General features: G+C 47.3%; 2 protein-coding genes across 4 annotated transcripts; one reads left to right on the forward strand and one right to left on the reverse strand.

The window, feature by feature from the left end:
• The first annotated feature begins 50 nt into the window (after positions 1-50).
• On the forward strand, positions 51-19,536 carry SH3D21 (SH3 domain containing 21). Of its 3 annotated transcripts, XM_067725505.1 has the most exons (16): positions 51-136; positions 314-471; positions 567-794; positions 884-1,003; positions 1,253-1,343; positions 1,520-1,575; positions 1,677-1,722; positions 1,872-1,972; positions 2,091-2,177; positions 2,342-2,384; positions 16,922-17,015; positions 17,110-17,162; positions 17,281-17,375; positions 17,525-18,411; positions 18,503-18,566; positions 18,651-19,536. In XM_067725505.1, the coding sequence occupies exons 1-16, from the start codon at positions 133-135 to the stop codon at positions 18,720-18,722; spliced, it is 2,199 nt and encodes a 732-aa protein (XP_067581606.1). In that variant the 5' UTR covers positions 51-132; the 3' UTR covers positions 18,723-19,536. The 3 variants fall into 3 exon arrangements, with proteins under 3 accessions (XP_067581606.1, XP_067581607.1, XP_067581608.1); XM_067725507.1 differs by having other exon boundaries at positions 54-471; positions 567-630; XM_067725506.1 differs by lacking the exons at positions 1,253-1,343; positions 1,520-1,575.
• An 85-nt stretch (positions 19,537-19,621) lies between these two features.
• EVA1B (eva-1 homolog B) lies at positions 19,622-21,285 on the reverse strand. The gene is made up of 3 exons (XM_067725508.1): positions 21,085-21,285; positions 20,579-20,676; positions 19,622-20,296 (listed from the first exon to the last, which is right to left on the reverse strand). The coding sequence occupies exons 2-3, from the start codon at positions 20,643-20,645 to the stop codon at positions 19,884-19,886; spliced, it is 480 nt and encodes a 159-aa protein (XP_067581609.1). The 5' UTR covers positions 20,646-20,676; positions 21,085-21,285; the 3' UTR covers positions 19,622-19,883.
• Positions 21,286-21,515: the final 230 nt, after the last annotated feature.

The following is a 21,515-nucleotide window of genomic DNA, read 5'->3' on the forward strand; positions in this document are numbered from 1 at the left end:
CTATCGGCTCGCGTCTCCGCCTCCTTGGCTTCACAATCTCGCTGCTTGTCCCACCCTACCTGGACCTAGTATTGGCTGCGAACGCGACTGCACCATCCTTCTTGCTCGGCTCCGGAAGGCGCCCCGGAAGCCATGGGTATGTGCAGAGGGTTTGGGTTAGCTCTTCTATGAAACTGCGTGGAAATAGCGATAAAAGCCTACACCACCACCCCGCTCTCCCGTTGTCCACACGGGGCCTGGGACTCGCGCCATGGCCAGTAGGCCCTGAATGGGGTCTTCTGAGCCGCGTGCCAGCGCCATCCTCCGCCCGCAGAGGTGCTGGTCCTGGCCGGATACAGCGCGCAGAAAAAGGACGAGCTGAGCCTGGCGCACGGGGACGTGGTCCGGCAGGTGTGCAATGGGCCCGCACGGGGCTGGCTGCGTGGAGAGCTGGGGGGCCGTTGTGGCCTCTTCCCCGAGTGCCTGGTGCAGGTGAGGCCGGGCCGGAGGTCGGGCGGGGGGTGGGGTGGCTCTCAGCGCGCGCCCCCGGGAGCTGAGAGCCCCCCTGCCCGTGCGCTCATTCGTAGGAGATCCCTGAGACTCTCCGCGGCTCGGGGGAGGCGCCGAAACCGCGCTGTGCGCGCCGCCGAGGTGAGAGCCAGGGCGGTGGGCGAGTGCGCGCAGCACCCCCAGCCCCACACCAGGTCTTTCCAGCTCGCCGAGACGGGCGCGGCTCTGGGCGGGACTGCGTGGCCTCTGTGCGTCCCGTGATTGGTTCTCGAGTACAATGCTCCGCCCTGGGGCGGGGCCTGGAGGTACAAGGGGGCGCTCGCGGCCCGCCCCTGCCCCCCCTCAGAGGACTGGGGCTCGAGGCTCCAGCGACCTCCCTCTCGTCCGACCCCAGGTCACCCAGGTCGAATCTCCGGGCCGCCAAAGATGGTGCAAAGTGAACTTCAGCTACAGCCCGGAGCAGGCTGACGAGCTGAAGCTGCAAGCTGGGGAGATTGTGGAAGTGATAAAGGAGGTGAGGGGATGAGATGATGAGAGGGTTTGGGGGGAGATGATGGAGTATGTCTCCGGATGAGGGGACATGGGTGCAGTGAGGGTGTGGATGATGGGACTGATGAGGGGCACAGAAATGGGAAAGTGGGGGAGCAAGGGAGGAGAGGGGTCATCGGGCAGAATCGGGAGAGGGGGGTGAACCAGGGTTTAAGATGCCTAGGGAGCCCCTTGGGGCAGAACCAGATGCCCCTTCGTCCTCCCCCCTCCCCAGATTGAGGACGGCTGGTGGCTGGGGAAGAAGAACGGGCAGCTGGGAGCCCTCCCATCCAACTTTGTGGAGTTGCTGGACAGTGGGCCCCCAAGTGAGACCTGGACCCTGTGACCCCGTGAACCCCTGTGACCAGACTCTACAATCTTCAGTGACCCTCCCCAGTGGCCTGAATGTGTGATCCACACATCTTGCCCCATCACCCCTTTGACCTCTCTCATGACCTAAACTGAATTAGCACCCGCCCCTAACCTCACTATCCCCCACCAGGCCTTGGTAACCCAGACATGCCTTCAATCAGCCTTGGTCCCCAGCGGGCTCCCAAGGTAAATTGGGTGGAGTGGGCAAAGAGGTGGTGAGTTCATCTTGGCTGGGAGGGGCGGGGGTGTTGGGGGGCTCAGCTTGTTCCTCGTCCTTCCCCCACTAGCTGAGCAGCCTGACCTATGACAGCCCTCCAGACTACCTGCGGACAGGTGAGCATCCAGCCAAAGGGTCCTTCAAATCCTCCTCCCCAAGCTACTCTGACTTGGGGGGAGGGGGAACCCAGCTAGACTGATGGAGGAGGGAGCCGATGAATGGTTTGGGGAGGGGGTTTGGCTTCAGTGAACTGACCTCCCTTCAGTCTCCCACCCTGAGACCTACAGGGTCCTGTTTGACTACCATCCCGAGGCCCCAGATGAGTTGGCGCTGCGGAGGGGGGACGAGGTGAAAGTACTGAGGAAGGTGTGAAAGGCACAGGGCAGGGGAGGGCACAGGGATGGGGGTGTTGAGAAGGGTGGGCTTGGGGAAGGAAGGAGCGTGGGGATCTGGCTCACCTCCCCACGGCATCTTGCTCTCCCAGACCACAGAGGATAAGGGCTGGTGGGAAGGAGAGTCTCAAGGCAGAAGAGGACTTTTCCCAGATAACTTTGTGCTCCCACCACCCCCGGTGAGTATGAAGCCAGGCACTCAGGTGGCAAGGGGCAGGCTACGCTGATCAAAGTTGGGGGTTGTGGCTCTCACGGGACACAGCTGGAGGGCCACCCACAAATGAGGGTGGACCTAGAAATGTGAGGGCTCCTCTTCAGATTCTGACACTTCTTTTCTGCATAGATCAAGAAGCTGGTCCCACGGAAAGTGGTATCCCGGGAATCAGGTGGGTGCCCGGGAAGCCTGGGATTGGGGGGATGATCTCTGGGAGACGATCCACCAGTCCAGTTGCTCATAAACACCCATAGTTTCCCAGTGGTCCAGTACACCCTCTTAGGAGGTACCTCCCCATGGGACTGGTAGGAATGTATGTGGTCAGTGTTAGGAATGTGTCACTTTGTGTGTGTTAGTATGTTCCTGTTCTTCTCTCCAGAGAATGTGGCTGTCATTCTCATGAATGAATGTGTTCAGGTTTGTTTCATTTTGTAAGGAAATGTATGGATCAGTGTATCTGGGTCTTTGAGACTGTGTGTTCATGTATCTATTAAGTGTGTCAGTGAATAGTTCTGTTTATGCATCACTGTATTCGTGGGATGTGTCTTTAATTTATGTTTTAATGTAATATTTCACGTAATCAAAAACTATACATAATATATGTGTTTTCGAACTTAATAATGAGTGCCCATGGTCTGTCACCCAAACCCAAGAACTAGAAATTGCTAGTGGTTTGTGTGCTCCTCTCTTTCCCTTCTGCTACTTCCCCCACATCAAAGGTAACCCTAACCACTACCCTGAATTTTGAATAATTCCCTTGAGTTTTTAAAGGTACTCAATTTGGTATGTGCCTAATTTATTTTTGTTTGTTTTTGAGGTCTATAAAAATGGCATCATATGTTTATGGTCTTCTGGGACTTGCTGTTTCCAATCAACATTATGTTTCTAAGATTCATCCATGTTGTGTGTAGATGCAGTTCGTTTCTTTTTCTCTGCTGTATACTATTCCTTGTGAGACTGAACGCAAATTATGTATCTGGTCTATTCCTGATGTTGGACATTTTCGTTGTTTCTAGTTTTTATTTTTATTTTATTTTTTAATTCATTTATTGTTGTTTGCTAAAGCCAAGTAGAAGACGGCAATACTAGATGTTTAATATGTTTTAAACACAAACATTTGATAAGATACCAAGTGAAAAATGTACATTTATAAAACAGGAAACAGAAAATCTCCTTTATCTTTCCAATATAAACCAGTAGCCACTGCTGGCCCCAGGTCTGCCTCAAGCCTTCAGTCCCCTGGGAGCTGCTCTCTGGATATGGTGTGTGTTTTCAGGGACTTGCCCAGCCTCTGGCAGCAGGACTCCTGTTGCAGGAGCTGAGTAGTAAAGACAAGAGGGGTTAGGAGGGCTGTGATGAGGTTGCAAGGCTGGAACCAGAAGCAGCAGGGCTCTAGCATTTACTATTACAAATAGTGCTGCCATAGACACTATCATGTGCCTGTCTTCCGGTGTGCAGGTATAATGTTTCTCTAGGATATAGTCCTAGGAGTGGCACTGCTAGAGTGTAGGATATGTAAATGTTCAGCTTTTATGAGGTCAAGTCACATTGGTTTCCAAAGGGATTTTACACTTTTACCGCTACACCATTGGTATATAAGAGATCAAACTGATCCAAATCCTCTTCAACACTTGGTATTACCAGATTTCATTATTTTCGTGAATCTAGCACAAAATAGCATCTCATTGTGGACTTCATTTGTATTTCCCTGGTTAGTAATAATTGTTGAAGTTCTTTATATATTCTGAATTACGTGTTATACATGTTATAGATACTTTCAGTTTGTGGCTTTTCTTCTTTTTTTTAATGAGGTTTTTGATGAATAGGAGTTCTAAATTAAAAAAAATTTTTTGAAGTATAGTTGATTTACAATATTATATTAGTTTCAGGTGTACAACATAGTGATTCAAAATTTTTACAGCTTATACTTCATTTAAAGTTATTGCAGAATATTGGCTATATTCCCTGTGCTGTACAATAAATCCTTGTAGCTTATTTATTTATTTATATATCATTTTAAAAAATTAGATTCCACATATGAGTGATACCATATGATATTTGTCTTTCTCTGTTTGACTTACTTCGTTTAGTGTGATAATCTCTAGGTCCACCCATGTTGCTGCAAATGGCATTATTTCATTCTTTTTTATGGCTGAGTAATATTCCATTGTATATATGTACCACATCTTCTCTATCTGTTCCTCTGTCGATGGACATTTAGGTTGTCTCCATGTCCTGGCTATTGTAAATAGTGCTGCAGTGAACATTGGGGTGCAGGTATCTTTTTGAATTATGGTTTTCTCCAGATATATGCCCAGGAGTGGGATTGGTGGAATATATGGTAGTTCTATTTTTAGTTTTTTAAGGAACCTCCATACTGTCCTCCATAGTGGTTGTACCAACTTATATTCCCACCATGTAGCTTATTTCTTTGTTTGTTTGTTTATTTCTTTAAATTTATTTTTATGTGGGATCCCTGACCAGGGATTGAACCCAGGACCACGGCAGTGAAAGCACCAAGTCCTAACCACTGGACTGCCAGGGAATTCCCATTAATTATTTTACACAGAGTAGTTTGTACCTTTTAATCCCCTACCCCTATCTTGCCCTACCCGCTTCCCTCTCCCCACAGGTAACCACTAGTTTGTTCTCTATGTCTATAAGTCTGTTTCTATTTTGTTATATTCATTTGTTTGTTTTGTTTTTTAGATCCTACATATAAGTGATAAGCACATATACGTGATAACATACAATATTTATCTAGGAGTTAATTTTAATGCAAACATATCAGTCTTATTTTTAATAGTTAGCAGGTTTTTTCTTGTTTAAGCAATCCTTCCTGCCCCAAATTCAGGAAAACAGTCCATTTATATTTTCTTTAAAACTTTTAAAGTGTTGCTTTTCATTTTTAAATGCTTTTATCCATGCAGCATTGATTTTAATGAGTGATCTAATTATACTTTTTTCCATATGGACAGTCACTTGTTCTAGCACCATTTATTATTTCTGCATGTAGTTTTATTGTGTCATTTTAAAAATTAGATATCCTTTTTATTATTTTTATAGGACTATAGAAATGCACTGATTTTTGTTTATTGATTTTATAGCCACCCATGGTGCTGATAATTTCAGTAATTTATCTGTAAATCCTTAATAGGTTTTCTATGAAGATAGTCATTTAATCTGTGAGTAATGACAGTTTGGCTCTCTCCTTTCCACATCTTATATCTCTTAATTTCATTTTCTTGTTTAGTGGCTAGGATTGCAATACAATATTGAATAGAAATAGTGATGCTGAACATCATTACCATGCTCCTGATTTTAAATGGAATGCTTCAAACTTTTTCCCTTTAACAATGATGTTTGCTTAGATCTTTTGTAGGTATATTTTTGTCTGGTTAAGGAAGGTCTTTCTGTTTCTTTTGCTTAGAAATTTTATCAAGAATGGGTGTCAAGGGCTTCCCTGGTGGCGCAGTGGTTGAGAGTCCGCCTGTCAATGCAGGGGACACAGGTTCATGCCCCAGTCCGGGAAGATCCCACATGCTGAGGAGCGGCTGGGCCATGAGCCATGGCCGCTGAGCCTGCGCGTCCAGAGCCTGTGTTCTGCAAAGGGAGAGGCCACAACAGTGAGAGGGCCGCGTACCACAAAAAAAAAGAATGGGTGTCGAATTTTCTCAAATTGTTTATATGAATCTTTTGAAATTATTATATAGGTTTTCTTCTTTAATCTGTCAATGTAATAAAGATATTTGTAGAATTTTCTAATATTAAGCCACCCTTGTATTCCTGGGATAAATTCAAATTGGTCATGGTTTATTATTTTTTCATATACTGTTGGGATACCTTCCCAGTTTTTTTTCTTTTCCTTCAGATTTTTGCATTTGTTTTTACTGTTCTCATCTGATTATCAGTATTATACTGGCCCCATGAATGAGTTAAGGAATATGTTTTTTTGTTTTTAAAATATCTTTTAGATCTTACATAAGATAGGAATCATCTTTCCTTGAAAGCTGGTAAAACTTACTTTACATTCATCTGGTCCTCTTTTCTTCCATTATGGGAAGATTTTAAACTACTTCAATTTCTTTATAGTTATAAGCAAGTCTGGCTTCTGGCTAAAATTCTTTCTTTCTTCCTTCCTCCCTCCCTCCCTCCCTCCCTCCCTTCCCTCCCTCTCTCCCTCTCTCTCTCTTTCCCTCTCTCTTTCTCTTTTTTTTTTTAAAGTGCATAGTGTTTTTAATATATATATATTTTTTTAATTGGGGTATAGTTGTTTTACAATGTTGTGTTAGTTTCTACTGTACAGCAAAGTGAACTAGAGTTCCCTGTGCTATACAGCAGGTTCTCATTAGTTCTCTATTTTATACATATTAGTGTATATATGTTAATCCCATTCTCCCAATTCATCCCACCCCCTCCTTTCCCCCCTTGGTGTCCATACGTTTGTTTTCTACATCTGTGTCTCTTTCTCTGCCTTGCAAACCGGTTCATCTGTACCATTTTTCTAGATTCCACAAATATGCGTTAATATACATTTGTATTTCTCTTTCTGACTTACTTCACTCTGTATGACAGTCTCTAGATGCATCCGCGTCTCTACAAATGACCCAATTTCGTTCCTTTTTATGGCTGAGTAATAATCCATTGTATATATGTGCCACATCTTTATCCATTCATCTGTTGATGGGCATTTAGGTTGCTTCCATGACCTGGCTATTGTAAATAGTGCTGCAGTGAACATTGGGGTGCATGTGTCTTTTTGAATTATGGTTTTCTCTGGGTATATGCCCAGTAGTGGGATTGCTGGATCATATGGTAATTCTATTTTTAGTTTTTTTAAGGAACCTCCATACTGTTCTCCATAGTGACTGTATCAATTTACATTCCCACCAACAGTGCAAGAGGGTTCCCTTTACTCCACACCCTCTCTAGCATTTGTTGTTTGTGGATTTTCTGATGATTCCCCTTGTAACTGGTGTGAGGGGTTACCTCATTGTAGTTTTGATTTGCATTTCTCTAATAATTAGTGATGTTGAGCAGGTTTTCATGTGCTTCTCGGCCATCTGTATGTCTTCTCTGGAGAAATGTCTATTTAGGTCTTCTGCCCATTTTTGGATTGGGTTGTTTTTTTCTTTAATATTGAGCTGCATGAGCTGTTTATATATTTTGGAGATAATCCTTTGTCCGTTGATCCATTTGCAAATATTTTCTCCCATTCTGAGGGTTGTCTTTTCGTCTTGTTTTTCATTTCCTTTGCTGTGCAAAAGCTTTGAAGTTTCATTAGGCCCCATTTGTTTATTTTTGTTTTTATTTCCATTACTCTAGGAAGTGGATCAAAAAAGATCTTGCTGCGATTTCTGTCAAAGAATGTTGTTCCTATGTTTTCCTCTAAGAGTTTTATAGTGTCCGGTCTTACATTTAGGTCTCTAATCCGTTTTGAGTTTATTTTTGTGTATTGCGTTAGGGAGTGTTCTAATTTCCTTCTTTTACATGTAGCTGTCCAGTTTTCCCAGCACCACTTATTGAAGAGACTGTCTTTTCTCCAGTGTATATCCTTGCCTCCTTTGTCATAGATTACTTGACCATAGGTGCGTGGGTTTATCTCTGGACTTTCTATCCTGTTCCATTGATCTATATCTCTGTTTTTGTGCCAGTGCCATATTGTCTTGATTACTGTAGCTCTGTAGTACAGTCTGAAGTCAGGGAGTCTGATTCCTCCAGCTCCATTTTTTCCCCTCAAGACTGCTTTGGCTATTCGGGGTCTTTTGTGTCTCCATACAAATTTTAAGACTTTTTGTTCTAGTTCCATAAAAAATGCCATTGGTAATTTGATAGGGATTGCATTGAATCTGTAGATTGCTTTGGGTAGTACAGGCATTTTCACAATATTGATTCTTCCAATCCAAGAACATGGTATATTTCTCCATCTGTTGGTATCATCTTTAATTTCTTTCATCAGTGTCTTATAGTTTTTTGCATACACATCTTTTGTCTCCCTAGGTAGGTTTATTCCTAGGTATTTTATTCTTTTTGTTGCAGTGGTAAATGGGAGTGTTTCCTTAATTTCTCGTTCAGATTTTTCATCATTAGTGTATAGGAATGCAAGAGATTTCTGTGCATTAATTTTGTATCCTGCAACTTTACCAAATTCATTGATTAGCTCTAGTAGTTTTCTGGTGGCATTTTTAGGATTCTCTATGTATAGTATCATGTCATCTGCAAACAGTGACAGTTTTACTTCTTCTTTTCCAATTTGTATTCCTTTTATTTCTTTTTCTTCTCTGATTGCCGTGGCTAGGACTTCCAAAACTATGTTGAATAATAGTGGTGAGAATGGACATCCTTGTCTTCTTCCTGGTCTTAGAGGAAATGCTTTCAGTTTTTCACCATTGAGAAATGTTTGCTGTGGGTTTGTCATATATGGCCTTTATTATGTTGAGGTAGGTTCCCTCTATGCCCACTTTCTGGAGAGTTTTTATCATAAATGGGTGTTGAATTTTGTCAAAAGCTTTTTCTGCATCTATTGATATGATCATATGGTTTTTATTCTTCAATTTGTTAATATGGTGTATCACATTGATTTGTGTACATTGAAGAATTCTTGCATCCCTGGGATAAATCCCACTTGATCATGGTGTATGATTCTTTTAATGTGTTGTTGGATTCTGTTTGCTAGTATTTTGTTGAGGATTTTTGAATCTATATTCATCAGTGATATTGGTCTGTAATTTTCTTTTCCTTTTTTTTTTTTTTGTGGTACGCGGGGCTCTCACTGCTGTGGCCTCTCCCATTGCGGAGCACAGGCTCCGGACACGCAGGCTTAGCGGCCATGGCTCACGGGCCCAGCTGCTCCGCGGCATGTGGGATCTTCCCGGACCGGGGCACGAACCTGTGTCGCCTGCATCAGCAGGCGGACTCTCACCCACTGCGCCACCAGGGAAGCCCTGTAATTTTCTTTTTTTGTAGTATCTTTGTCTGGTTTTGGTATCAGGGTGGTGGTGGCCTCGTAGAATGAGTTTGGGAGTGTTCCTTCCTCTGCAGTTTTTTGGAAGAGTTTGAGAAGGATGGGTGTTAGCTCTTCTCTAAATGTTAGATAGAATTCGCCTGTGAAGCCATCTAGTCCTGGACTTTTGTTTGTTGGAAGATTTTTATTCACAGTTTCAATTTCATTACTTGTGATTGGTCTGTTCATATTTTCTATTTCTTCCTGGTTCAGTCTTGGAAGGTTATACATTTCTAAGAATTTGTCCATTTCTTCCAGGTTGTCCATTTTATTGGCATAGAGTTGCTTGTAGTAGTCTCTTAGGATGCTTTGTATTTCTGCGGTGTCTGTTGTAACTTCTCCTTTTTCATTTCTAATTTTATTGATTTGAGTCGTCTCCCTCTTTTTCTTGATGAGCCTGGCTAATGGTTTATCAATTTTGTTTACCTTCTCAGAGAACCAGCTTTTAGTTTTATTGATCTTTGCTATTGTTTTCTTTGTTTCTATTTCATTTATTTCTGCTTGATCTTTATGATTTCTTTCCTTCTGCTAACTTTGGATTTTGTTTGTTCTTCTTCCTCTAGTTACTTAGGTGTAAGGTTAGATTGTTTATTTGAGATTTTTCTTGTTTCTTGAGGTAGGCTTGTATAGCTATAAACTTCCCTCTTAGAACTGCTTTTGCTGCATCCCGTAAGTTTTGGATCGTCATGTTTTCATTGTCATTTATCTCTAGGTATTTTTTTATTTCCTCTTTGATTTCTTCAGTGATCTCTTGGTTATTTAGTAATGTATTGTTTAGCCTCCATGTGTTTGTGTCTTTTTTAAAAATTTATTTATTTTATTTATGGCTGCGTTGGGTCTTTATTGCTGCACACAGGCTTTCTCTAGTTGCGGCGAGCGGGTTTCCCATTGTGGTGGCCTCTCTTGTTGTGGAGCACAGGCTCTAGGTGCACAGTCTTCACTAGTTGTGGTGTGCAGGCTGAGTAGTTGTGGTGCTTGGGCTTAGTTGCCCTGTGGCATGTGGGATCTTCCCTGAGCAGGGCTCGAACCCGTGTCCCCTGCACTGGCAGGTGGATTCTCAACCACTGAGCCACCAGGGAAGCCCTATGTTTTTTTTCCTGTAATTCATTTCTAATCTCATAGCGTTGTGGTCAGAAAAGATGCTTGACATGATTTCAATTTTCTTAAATTTACTGAGGCTTGCTTTGTGACCCAAGATGTGATCTATCCTGGAGAATGTTCCATGTGCACTTGAGAAGAAAGTGTAATCTGCTGTTTTTGGATGGAATGTCCTATAAATATCACTTAAATCTATCTGGTCTATTGTGTCATTTAAAGCTTCTGTTTCCTTATTTATTTTCATTTTGGATGATCTGTCCATTGGTGTAAGTGAGGTATTAAAGCCCCCCACTATTATTGTGTACTGTCGATTTCCTCTTTTATAGCTGTTAGCAGTTGCCTTATGTATTGAGGTGCTCCTGTGTTGGGTGCATATATATTTATAATTGTTATATCTTCTTCTTGGATTGATCCCTTGATCATTATGTAGTGTCCTTCGTTGTCTCTTGTAACATTCTTTATTTTATTTTATTTTATTTTATTTTATTTTTTATAAATTATTTATTTATTTTTGGCTGTGTTGGGTCTTCGTTTCTGTGCGAGGGCTTTCTTTAGTTGCAGTGAGCAGGGGCCACTCTTCATCGCGGTGTGCGGGCCTCTCACTGTCGCGGCCTCTCTTGTTGCGGAGCACAGGCTCCAGACGCGCAGGCTCAGTAGTTGTGGCTCACGGGCCCAGTCGCTCCGCGGCATGTGGGATCTTCCCAGACCAGGGCTCGAACCCGTGTCCCCTGCATTGGCAGGCAGATTCTCAACCACTGCGCCACCAGGGAAGCCCACATTCTTTATTTTAAAGTCTATTTTATCTGATATGAGTATTGCTACTCCAGCTTTCTTTTGTTTTCCATTTGCATGGAATATCTTTTTACATCCCCTCACTTTCATTCTGTATGTGTCCCTAGGTCTGAAGTGGGTCTCTTGTAGACAGCATATATATGAGTCTTGTTTTTGTATCCATTCAGTGAGCCTTTGTCTTTTGGTTGGAGCATTTAATCCATTCACGTTTAAGGTAATTATCGATTTGTATGTTCCTATGACCATTTTCTTAATTATTTTGGGTTTGTTTTTGTAGGTCTTTTTCTTCTCTTGTGTTTCCCACTTAGAGAAGTTCCTTTAGCATTTGTTGTAGAGCTGGTTTGGTGTGCTGAATTCTCTTAGCTTTTGCTTGTCTGTAAAGCTTTTGATTTCTCCATCGAATCTGAATGAGATCCTTGCCGGGTAGAGTAATCTTGGTTGTAGGTTCTTCCCTTTCATCACTTTAAGTATATCATGCCACTCCCTTCTGGCTTGTAGAGTTTCTGCTGAGAAATCAGCTGTTAACCTTATGGGAGTTCCCTTGTATGTTATTTGTCGTTTTTCCCTTGCTACTTTCAGTAATTTTTCTTTGTCTTTAATTTTTGCCAATTTGATTACTATGTGTCTTGGCGTGTTTCTCCTTGGGTTTCTCCTGTATGGGACTCGCTGCGCTTCCTGGACTTGGGTGGCTCTTTCCTTTCCCACGTTAGGGAAGTTTTCAACTGTAATCTCTTCAAATATTTTCTTGGGTTCTTTCTCTGTCTCTTCTCCTTCTGGGACCCCTATAATGTGAATGTTGTTGCATTTAATGTTGTCCCAGAGGTCTCTTAGGCTGTCTTCATTTCTTTTCATTCTTTTTTCTTTATTCTGTTCCACAGCAGTGAATTCCACCATTCTTTCTTCCAGGTCACTTATCCGTTCTTCTGCCTCAGTTATTCTGCTATTGATTCCTTCTAGTGTGGTTTTCATTTCAGTTATTGTATTGTTCATCTCTGTTTGTTTGTTCTTTAATTCTTCTAGGTCTTTGGTAAACGTTTCTTGCATCTTCTCGATCTTTGCCTCCATTCTTTTTCCGAGGTCCTGGATCATCTTCACTATCATTATTCTGAATTCTTTTTCTGGAAGGTTGCGTATCTCCACTTCATTTAGTTGTTTTTCTGGTGTTTTATCTTGTTCCTTCATTTGGTACATAGCCCTCTGCCTTTTCATCTTGTCTATCTTTCTGTGAATGTGGTTTTTGTTCCACAGGCTGCAGGATTGTAGTTCTTCTTGCTTCTGCTGTCTGCCCTCTCACCTTTGTTTTTTTACTCTAGTTTGTCAGTCTTTTTCTTTGGTGATAAATTGATGAGTTTAGACTATATTAATCATAATTATTTTACAATATTTTTAAATGTTTATTTTCTCCTTTTTTTCTTATTTCACTTTTTTCATTAATTTAGAATTAGTACACTTTATTGTTATTATTTTAGTGGTTGCTCTTGAAATTTGCCATGTATATTTAACTTAACAAGTCTAAATTCAAAGTCTTAACCTTTCTCCTGAACAAAATCTCCAACTATTATTTTTGAATTATTTCTCCTTTCAATCCTGTCAGTGTTTGCTTTATATATTTTGAGGCTTTGTTATTAGGCACATGTATATTTGTCATTGTTATCCCTTCCTGATGGACTTACTTGTTTATCATTATAACCTCTCCCTCTTTGTCTTCAGTAATTTTTCTCATCTTGAAGTTTGTTTTGTCTGATATTAATATATGGTTATTATTATAGTTACTATTTATGTGATATATCTTTCTCCAGTCTTTTACTGTCAACCTATTTGTGTCTTTGAATCTGTTGTTCACAGTATATAGCTGGATCTTGCTTTTTAAATTCAGTTTGACAATCTCTGCCTTTTATTGGGGTGTTTAGGTTAAGAGTTAGCAAATTATGGTCTGTGGGCCAAATCTGGCCTGCCATCTTTTTTGGGGAATGGGGGTTAACAGCTTTATTGAGATATATTGACATACCATACAATTCACTCATTTAAATGTACAATTCGGTGGTGTTTAGTAGAGTCATAGTTGTGCAACACCACCACAATCAATTTTAGAATGTTTTCGTCACCCACTGTACTCTTTAGCCATTACCCCACCAGTCTCCCCATTCTCCCCTCCTCATCCCAAGACAACCACTAATCTACTTTGTCTTGATAGATCTGCCTACATTTCATATACATGATATCATACAATATATGGTCTTCTTAATGGGCTTCTTTCACGTCAAATAATGTTTTCAGGGTTTAACCATTTTGTAGTATGTGTTGTACTTCATTCCTTTTTATTGCCCAGTAATATTCTATTGTATCACTTTTTCCATTCATTTGTTGATGGATATTTGGATTGTTTCTACTTTTTGGCTATGAACTTTATTAGTGTACAAGATTTTATGTGGACGTGTTTCCATTTCTCTTGGGTATATACCTAAGAAAGGAATTGCTAGGTGATATGATAACTCTGGTTTAACTTTGGGAAGAACTGGCAGACTGTTTTCCAAAGTGGTTGCACCATTTTATATTCCCACCAACAGTGTATGAGGGCTCCAGTTTCTCCACATTCACACTAGTACTTGTTATTATCTGTCTTTTGATTGTAACCATCCTAGTGGGTATGAAATGCTATCTCATTGTGGTTTTGCTTTGCATTTCTTTGATAGCTAATGATGTTGAAAAAATCTATCTGAGTCCTTTGCCCATTTTTTAATTGGGTTGACTTTTTACTGTTGAGTTGTTGGAGTTCTTTATATTTTCTAGATAAAAGGCCCTTATCATATGTATGATTTGCTAATATTTTCCCCCGTTCTTTGGGTTGTCTTTTCACTTTCTTGATGCTGTCCTTTGTGCGCAAAAGTTTAAAATTTTGATGAAGTCCCACTGACCTATTTTTTCTTTGGTTGCTTGTGCTTTTGGTATCATATCAATGAAACCAATGCCAAATCCAAGGTTGCACCCTATATATATTTTTTTTAATGCAAATGGTCCTGAGAGATTAAACTGTTGATTTGATGCTTATTCATACACACGTGTAAAGGACTGATGAGGAAGCCTTTCTTTTTTATAAATTTATTTATTTATTTAGGCTGTGCTAGGTCTTCATTTCTGTGTGAGGGCTTTCTCTAGTTTTGGCGAGTGGGGGCCACTCTTCATCGCGGTGCGTGGGCCTCTCATTGTCGCGGCCTCTCGTGTGGCAGAACACAAGCTCCAGACGCGCAGGCTCAGCAGCTGTGGCTCACGGGCCCAGTTGCTCCGTGGCATGTGGGATCCTCCCAGACCAGGGCCTGAACCCGTGTCCCCTACACTGGCAGGCAGACTCTCAACCACTGCGCCACCAGGGAAGCCCTGCACCCCATATTGATTGAGTTCTCTTCAACCATGGCAGTAAAGCTGTTCATCCTCCACCTATCCCACCCTGCAGAACATCCACATGGACCAAGGCAGTAGGGGGTGGGGGAGGGATGGGAGCAGGCAAGAACGCTGTCAAGCACAAGTGCTTCTCCAATTATTTTATGTCTTTGGTCAGTATCCAAGCACTGAAATGGTTGTTTTGCCATTTTTATCCAGCTTTATAGTTGCTGTGTGGACAGAGTATTTAACCACCACCTACCTCACTCGGCCATAGTCAAACCCTGCTTCTATTACCTCTTCCTTTGAACATTGCTTTCAAATTTTCACTCCTTGTCTCATTCTACTTCTAGTTTACTAATTCTCTCTCTAGATTTTTATCTAGGTTTAATCCGCTGTTTAACCTACACATTGCATTTTATTTCATATATGCTATTTATCATCTCTAGTAGTACAGAATTCTTTTTTTTTTCCCTGTAAAATCTTCCTGTTTATTCCTAATGGTCTTTTGTTGCATGCTCATCCTTTATTTCTTCAAATATACTCTATGTAGCTATGCTGTGTTCTTTTCCTGACACTTCCAGTATCTGCTGTGTGTTGCGTCTGCTGACTCCTGCTCTCAGTGGCCTGCCCTCTCGTGTGTTTTAGGATCTTTGTGTATGATCTCAGTGTGGGGGAGTTCTGTACACCTCTGTAGGGGAAAACTTCTTCCGGCGAGGACTCGCTTTTACTTCTGCTAGTAGCCAGAGGGCACCAACCACCGGAGACCACTTCCGCCGTCTGGAAGAAGGTGGTGCAAGGCTCTCGCTGCTGTCTGGCTACCGAGCTCTGGGCCTGTGATGAGCCAAAGGAGCAGAACACGGGGCACCTGCTCCTCATCACTGGCCCCAGGCTCTGTAGCCGCAAAGTCGTGCTGCCCTCTCACTTCCTTTCTGGCCCCAGTTCCTCCCTTTTTTGTGGGCTTCTCCTACCTCTTTTATGTCCAACAGTGCCTTAAAATTGTATTCTAAGCAGGATATAATTTCTCTCTAGCGGGAGGCCCCCACAGAGCACCTGACCAGCCACACTACAAGAAGCAGGAGTCAAAGTTAACATTTGCTGAGCTTTGACTATATGGCAGACGCTAAGCACCTCACGTGGATTAAGTCACTCAAACCTCACAACAGCCCTATGTGTATTCTTGTTATCCATGTTTTGTGGGTGAGGACATGAGGGCACAGAAAGGTTAAATTACCAACCAAGTTCTCACACAACCGGTGAGTAATAGAGCAGGAATTCCAAGTCTGCTGTCTGGCTATAGGATCCATGCTCTCGCCCACTGCGACCCACAGTCAGGGGATTTTGTTTGTATCTGTGTGTGATAGTGTGTGTGCAAGTCAATTTCAGCATGTGTGCATGTGCCAGAGTAGCTGTTCCTGTGTCCGTGGATATGAATGTCACTTGTGTGACTGCCTTCAGATGCTCACTCTGATGTCGCCTTCTCAGGACCATCTCATTTAAAATCATACATTCCCCTGCTTATTCGTCCTCTGTACTACTAATAAATCCCTAACACACTACACAGTTTACTCCTTTTGTTTATGTCTGCTTCCCCAGTAGAACATGAGCTCATTCTGGCTGCTGTGGGGAGAGCACACCGTAAGCAGGGTGGGTGCAGCCCAAGCCCAGGTTGGAGGCTGCTGCGACAGTCCTAGTGAAGACGGTGTGACTCAATCTAGAGTGCTTAGTGGTGGAGGTGGGGATGAGTGGCTGGATTCAGGATGTGTTTAGAGCAGACAGGACTCGCTGATGGTTTGCATGTGCAGCATACGGAAATAAAGGCGTCAGGGAGGACTCCTCAGTTTGTCGTCTGAGTGAGTGGGCGAGATGGGGAGCAGTGGCAGAGGGGCAGATTCTGAGGGCAAGGAGGCTGGGAAGCAAGAGTTTAGTTCTGGCTATGGTAAGTGTGTGATGCTAAGTTAAGTGGAAATATTGAGAGGGCTGTCGGGTATGAGTCTGGAGTTCAGAGAAGAGGAAGGGGCTAGAGATGAAAATTTAGGAGCTGTTGGCTTATTGATGATAATAAAACCCGTAAGACTGGGTGAGATCTCTCAGGGAGTAGATGTGATAGAGAAGACGGAGAAGGGAGTGTGGGCTGGAAGGGGGAAGGACGTTGCCTTGGTCCAGGAAGGAGAAGCGTCTGAACCAGCCATGGGCACTAAGCCGAGTACAGGTCTTTGAAAAGCACGGATTAAAAACTGGCAGGATTTGGACCCATCTCCCCACGAAGCCTTCCCTGACAACTCTTTGGGGTGCTCCCATGGTCAATGTCCCCAGAGCTCCCAGGAGGCAGGGTCCAATATAATTCATCTCCTGTCACTAGTCCCCTGTGCACAGCACAGTGACTCTTAGATGAATGGATGAGTGAACAAATGCCCCACTCCCCTCTCCCCTCCCAGCTCCTATTAAGGAACCCAAAAAGATGATGCCCAGAACAGCCCTCCCTACGGTCAAGAAGCTGGTGACAGCCCCGACTGGGCCAAGCAAAGCCAAGTAAGGAGCAGGGTGGCGGAGGGGGAAAGAGGAGGGTACGGAAGAAATGCTGCTCCCTGCCCCCATCCCCGGTTCTGATGGAGAAATGTTTCAGCCCATCTTGGACACCCAGCGGAGACAGTCAGAAGCGCCCTTCCCGAAACTGCAGTAAGTGTCAATACCTCCCTGCAGTGGGGTGAGGCCTGGGGTGTTGTGCTGAGGGACAGAGATGGGGAGAGGCTTGGGGTCCAAGTAGGCCCGGGCCCCTGAGGGTCTGCTCTCACAGGCTCTAGCAGCAGTTTCCTCAGTGGGTGTCCAGGCCAGAGTGGCAGAAAGCGAGCCCAAACCCAGGCTTCACAGCAACACTCTGCAGCCGGTCAGGTGAGAGGCCTAAGACATGGGAGAGTGGGGATCTTGGGCAGAGTCTGGTTCTCAGGGGTGTGGTGTGAAGGATCCCAGGCCGAGGGGAACCAGACTCAAACTGTCCAGGTACCCAGCCCTCGGCTGCGACCTCACCCCCATCCCCACAGGGCGAAGAGCAGAGCAGCCTTACAAAGGCCCCTCGTGTGAATAAAACCCCAACTCTGGACAAGACCCCCGGCCTAGAGAAGACCCCATCTCCGGATAAGGCCGGCAGCCCAGAGAAGACCTCATCTCTGGACAATGCCCGCAGCCCGGAGAAGACCTTGTCTCCAGATAAGGCCCCCACTCCAGAGGAATGCCTAACTTCAGATAAGGTCCCTATCCTAGAGGAGACCTCAACGCTGGAGGACAAAGCCCCCAGACCAGACAGGGTCTTTTCTGTGCATGAGGTCCCGGTCCCAGAAGTCCCACCTGGTCCAAAGATGGCCCCTCCTGGGGACGAGGCCCACACCCTAGGAAAGGTCTTGACCACCAAACAGGTGCTCTCTGAAGAGGCTTCCACCCGAGACAACACTCAGTTCCATCACTTCTCTCCGGAGGAAGCCCTGCTAAACGCCAGGTCTCTTGGGGCCAGTGGGGCTCAATCCCAAGAGGAGGTTCACATGCCAGAGGAGCATCCCCTCTGCACGGTGAAACGTCCCCTGGATAAGAGGGACAGCTCCCCTCTCCAGTCCGAGTCCGCGTCCAAGTCAGGGTCTACGCCTGCCCTTGAGAAGGCCTACCTCCGGGAAGAGGCTACCACTCTCCTGGTGGAGGCACCAGCGAAGGATGAGGCCACCCCCAAAGAGGAGGTGTCCCCCGAAGAGGTATCCCCTGCTCAGAAGAATCCACATCCTATCGTGCTGACTCCAGAGCCCCAAATGACTCCCACCCTCCACCCCTCGGCCCCGCAAAATCTCACAGATAGCAAAAGTGACAGAGACGACATGATGAGGATAAAGGACGAGGTGGAGGCTTTAAGGAGGTCGCTGGAGCTGATGGGGGTGCAGCTGGAGTAAGTGGGGAGGGGTGCGGGGAGGGGAGGAGAGGGGTGCGGGCTCTAGGCCTGCCCGGCCCACCCCTTCCCCTCGGTCTCGCGTCCGCAGAAAGAAGCTGACTGACATCTGGGAGGAGCTGAAGAGCGAGAGAGAGAAGCGCGTGTTGCTGGAGGTGGGCGGGGTGCGGGTCCCCTGCGGGGCGGGGGTGGGGTGGGGGTGGGTGGCTGGCACTCCCCAGACGCCCTCTCTCCACTAGGTTCAGATGACACGGAGGACCCAGGAGTCCCGGAACCTGGGCTCCATCCACGCGCAGACGCAGACGCACTGAGGGTGGGCCCGGGAGGGACTACGGCGGGACCTGGAGCGAAGTCGGGCTCCGGCCACCCACGTCCTTGCACACGATTTTGGGAAACGCAAGAAAGTAAACTCTGCCGTGTACGCGCGCCACGCCTCCCTGGTCCCTGCAGGGCGGGGTCTGCGCGGCGGGGCGGGGCTGGCGTTCTGCGCTCCCGTCCCTCCGCTTTCCTGGCAGCCGCTCCTGGGCACATCTGGCCAACATGTGGCTTCCATTACCGTTCCCAAGGCCTGCGCATGGCTATTTTTATCCACCGGATGGCGAGGGGGGAGGGTGTCTCCTTCGGACGCTAGTCCCCGCGCTGGAGAAATGGCCGGCAGGAGGGGCCCAGGAGGGGTCGGGCCTCTGCCCCGGGGCCGGATTCCAGAATCCAGCTGTGCGCCAAGGGAGGGCTCTCCAGCCCGGAACCCTCCCAGTTGCCTTCACTGTCCGCTCTGGAACGCAGTGACACACGAACTCCACAGGCCAGCTCAGGCACCCCAGGTTACATTGGGCCTAATAGCGCCTGAGCGTCAAGGTTAGGGTTCCGAGGCCTTGTGTGCGTGCGCGCGCGCGCGTGTGTGTGATTGCAATGATGCAGAAAACGAGGGCATTTGTAGGGACAGGGGCAACGTGTACCCGGGCGTTTGACGGTAAGGAATGCAGTTGTAAGGAATGCGGTTGATTTTTGTGTGTGCGCCTGTGGTGAGGCGGTGGAGTGTGGGTGCAGGAGTGTGTTTTTGCCATGTGTGAACTGAACGCAAGCATGTGTGCTGAGGCGTCGGGTGGGTGGAAGGAGGTGGTCAGCCTGGTAAAGGGGTCTCAGCCCTGGGGCCCCCTGCATGGCAAGAGCTTGGGAGTCGTTGGGGGAAGGATAACAGAGGGAGACTGAGTCACTGAGAATGCAGCTTTCATTGGTCACGTCACCTCTTAACCGTCCCCCAGAGAGGGGATGGGGACCCTGCGTCCTGCCCTACCCCCAGGGCCTTCTGGCTGGACGGGAGAAGGGTGTCTCCCAGGGGGCGGGAATCCAGGCCCAACAGCACCAGGGGAGCCGTGGGGGCGGGGCCTCCATAGCACCGTGGGCAGGGGCAGTCCAAAGGTCCTGGGGCAGCTCGAAGCCCCCGTGCATATCCAGTACGCTCTGGGGGCCGGTCAGTAATAGTGCATGCGGCCCAGGGTGCCCGTGCCCGTGGGGCTGGGCCCCAGCGTGCCGGTGCCCAGCAGGTCTGGCTGTCCAGTGCGCCAGATCTCCCGCAGGATCCGTTCCCGCTCCTCTAGCCGCTGCGCCCGCTCCAGCTCCTCCGCCGAAGTGAAGACGTTGACGCTCAGGGGCCCGTCGGGCTCCGTGGACACCTCGGGGCCCGGCCGAGTCACCGTATCCTCATCGTCGTCGTCGTCGTCGTCCTCGGCCTCCAGGGTGCTGCTGCGGGGGTCCCGGCGCGGAGTGGGCCCTCGGGGCCGCGGGCGGGGTGCACAGGAGATGCTGATGACTAGTAGGCACAGGGTGAGCAGCAGGCCAAAGCAGACACCCAGCACGAAGTAGAGGCCGAAGCTCTCGGGGTTAGCTGGGGGTCAGAGGGCAGAAGTCACGGAGGGGGCCTGGCGCGTGGGAGTCATCCCATCTCTAAAAGACTCCAGGTTCTAAGTTTGGGGGGCAAGGACAGTACCCTCTATTTGAGGGACCTTAGGTAGCCGCCATCGGGAAGTCGGGGGAGTGGGGGGCGGTTTGGGAGTAAGTGACTGGTTGAGGGTGGTTACAGTGGCAGGGGCGTGGAGGAGGGGAGGGAAGGGGTGGAGTGGGGCCTGAGGAGGCAGGGAGGAGTCCAGGTCCCGGGGTCTGCGCTCACCGCGGATGTGTGCGTAGGCCGCCAGGCTGTTGCTGAGCAACTCCATGTCCCTTCGGGGGGCATCCATGCTTCTCTGGGGGAGCAGCTCCCCTGTCAGCCTGCGAGGTCAGCAAGGTCAGACCCTTCTCCCCCTCTGGAGCCGACCCTGACCCCGCTTTCTCCTCGGGGCAGCTCTGCTCCCTGGAAGGGCAGCCCCAGCCAGGCTCCACCCTGGAGAGAGCGGCTTCCTAACTTCGTTGCCGACCTGGGCCCTGGCTGGGGGACCCTTCCTCTGGGCGCAGACGCCCCAACACCTGAGGGTCGGGGGAGTGAACCGCAGGAGGCTCCGTCCCCTGGTGGGTTCCCCAAACGAGGCCCGCTTTCGCCGTCCGGGAATCGGGATGGAGGAGAGAGACGCGGGCGCCTTCCTTACTCCCTGGGCGGGCTCCGGGAAGGGAAGCCGCCTCCCGCTCCCATCCCGCCCGCCCGGCGGGGACCCCCGGGCCCGGAGGCCCGGGCTCACTCACCGTCAGCGCCCCGCTTCCCCGCTGCCCGGCCCCGGCGCGTCCGGCGGCCGCAGACACCCGGGGCCCGGCCGCTCCCGCCCCGTCCGGTCCCGGTCACCTGCCCGCCCGGCTCGGATCCCAGGCCGCGGCAGCGCGGGCCGGACAAGGGCCGATGGACCAGCCGGCGGAAAGTTTCCTCCGAGGAAAGAGGAGGGACTGGGCGGGGCGGGGCGGGGGAGGCGGGGAGGAAAAGGGCCGGGAGAGGAAGGGGAGAGGAGGGCTGCAGGGAGGAGGGGTGGGGTGGGGCCGAGGCCTGAGGGGCCGTCTTCTCCCCGACAGGAAACCGCTGGGGAGGCCGGTTGCAGGAACCCGCCCCTAGGCTGCTAATAACAACAATAATAATGAGGATGGAGTTCTCCCTAGGTGCCAGGCAGTGTTAGATCCTTTACAAT

This window comes from Pseudorca crassidens, chromosome 2 (genome assembly GCF_039906515.1).
Source record: "Pseudorca crassidens isolate mPseCra1 chromosome 2, mPseCra1.hap1, whole genome shotgun sequence".
NCBI lineage: Eukaryota > Metazoa > Chordata > Mammalia > Artiodactyla > Delphinidae > Pseudorca > Pseudorca crassidens.

Excerpts from the sequence above, each read along its gene's own strand:
- SH3D21 (XM_067725505.1), top strand. Across the intron at positions 1,004-1,252 it reads TTGTGGAAGTGATAAAGGAG|ATTGAGGACGGCTGGTGGCT; the intron begins GTGAGGGGATGA and ends CCCCCTCCCCAG. Across the intron at positions 18,412-18,502 it reads CTGATGGGGGTGCAGCTGGA|AAAGAAGCTGACTGACATCT; the intron begins GTAAGTGGGGAG and ends TCGCGTCCGCAG.
- EVA1B (XM_067725508.1), bottom strand. The coding sequence starts at position 20,645 with ATGGATGCCCCCCGAAGGGACATGGAGTTGCTCAGCAACAGCCTGGCG. Across the intron at positions 20,297-20,578 it reads GGCCTACGCACACATCCGCG|CTAACCCCGAGAGCTTCGGC; the intron begins GTGAGCGCAGAC and ends TCTGACCCCCAG.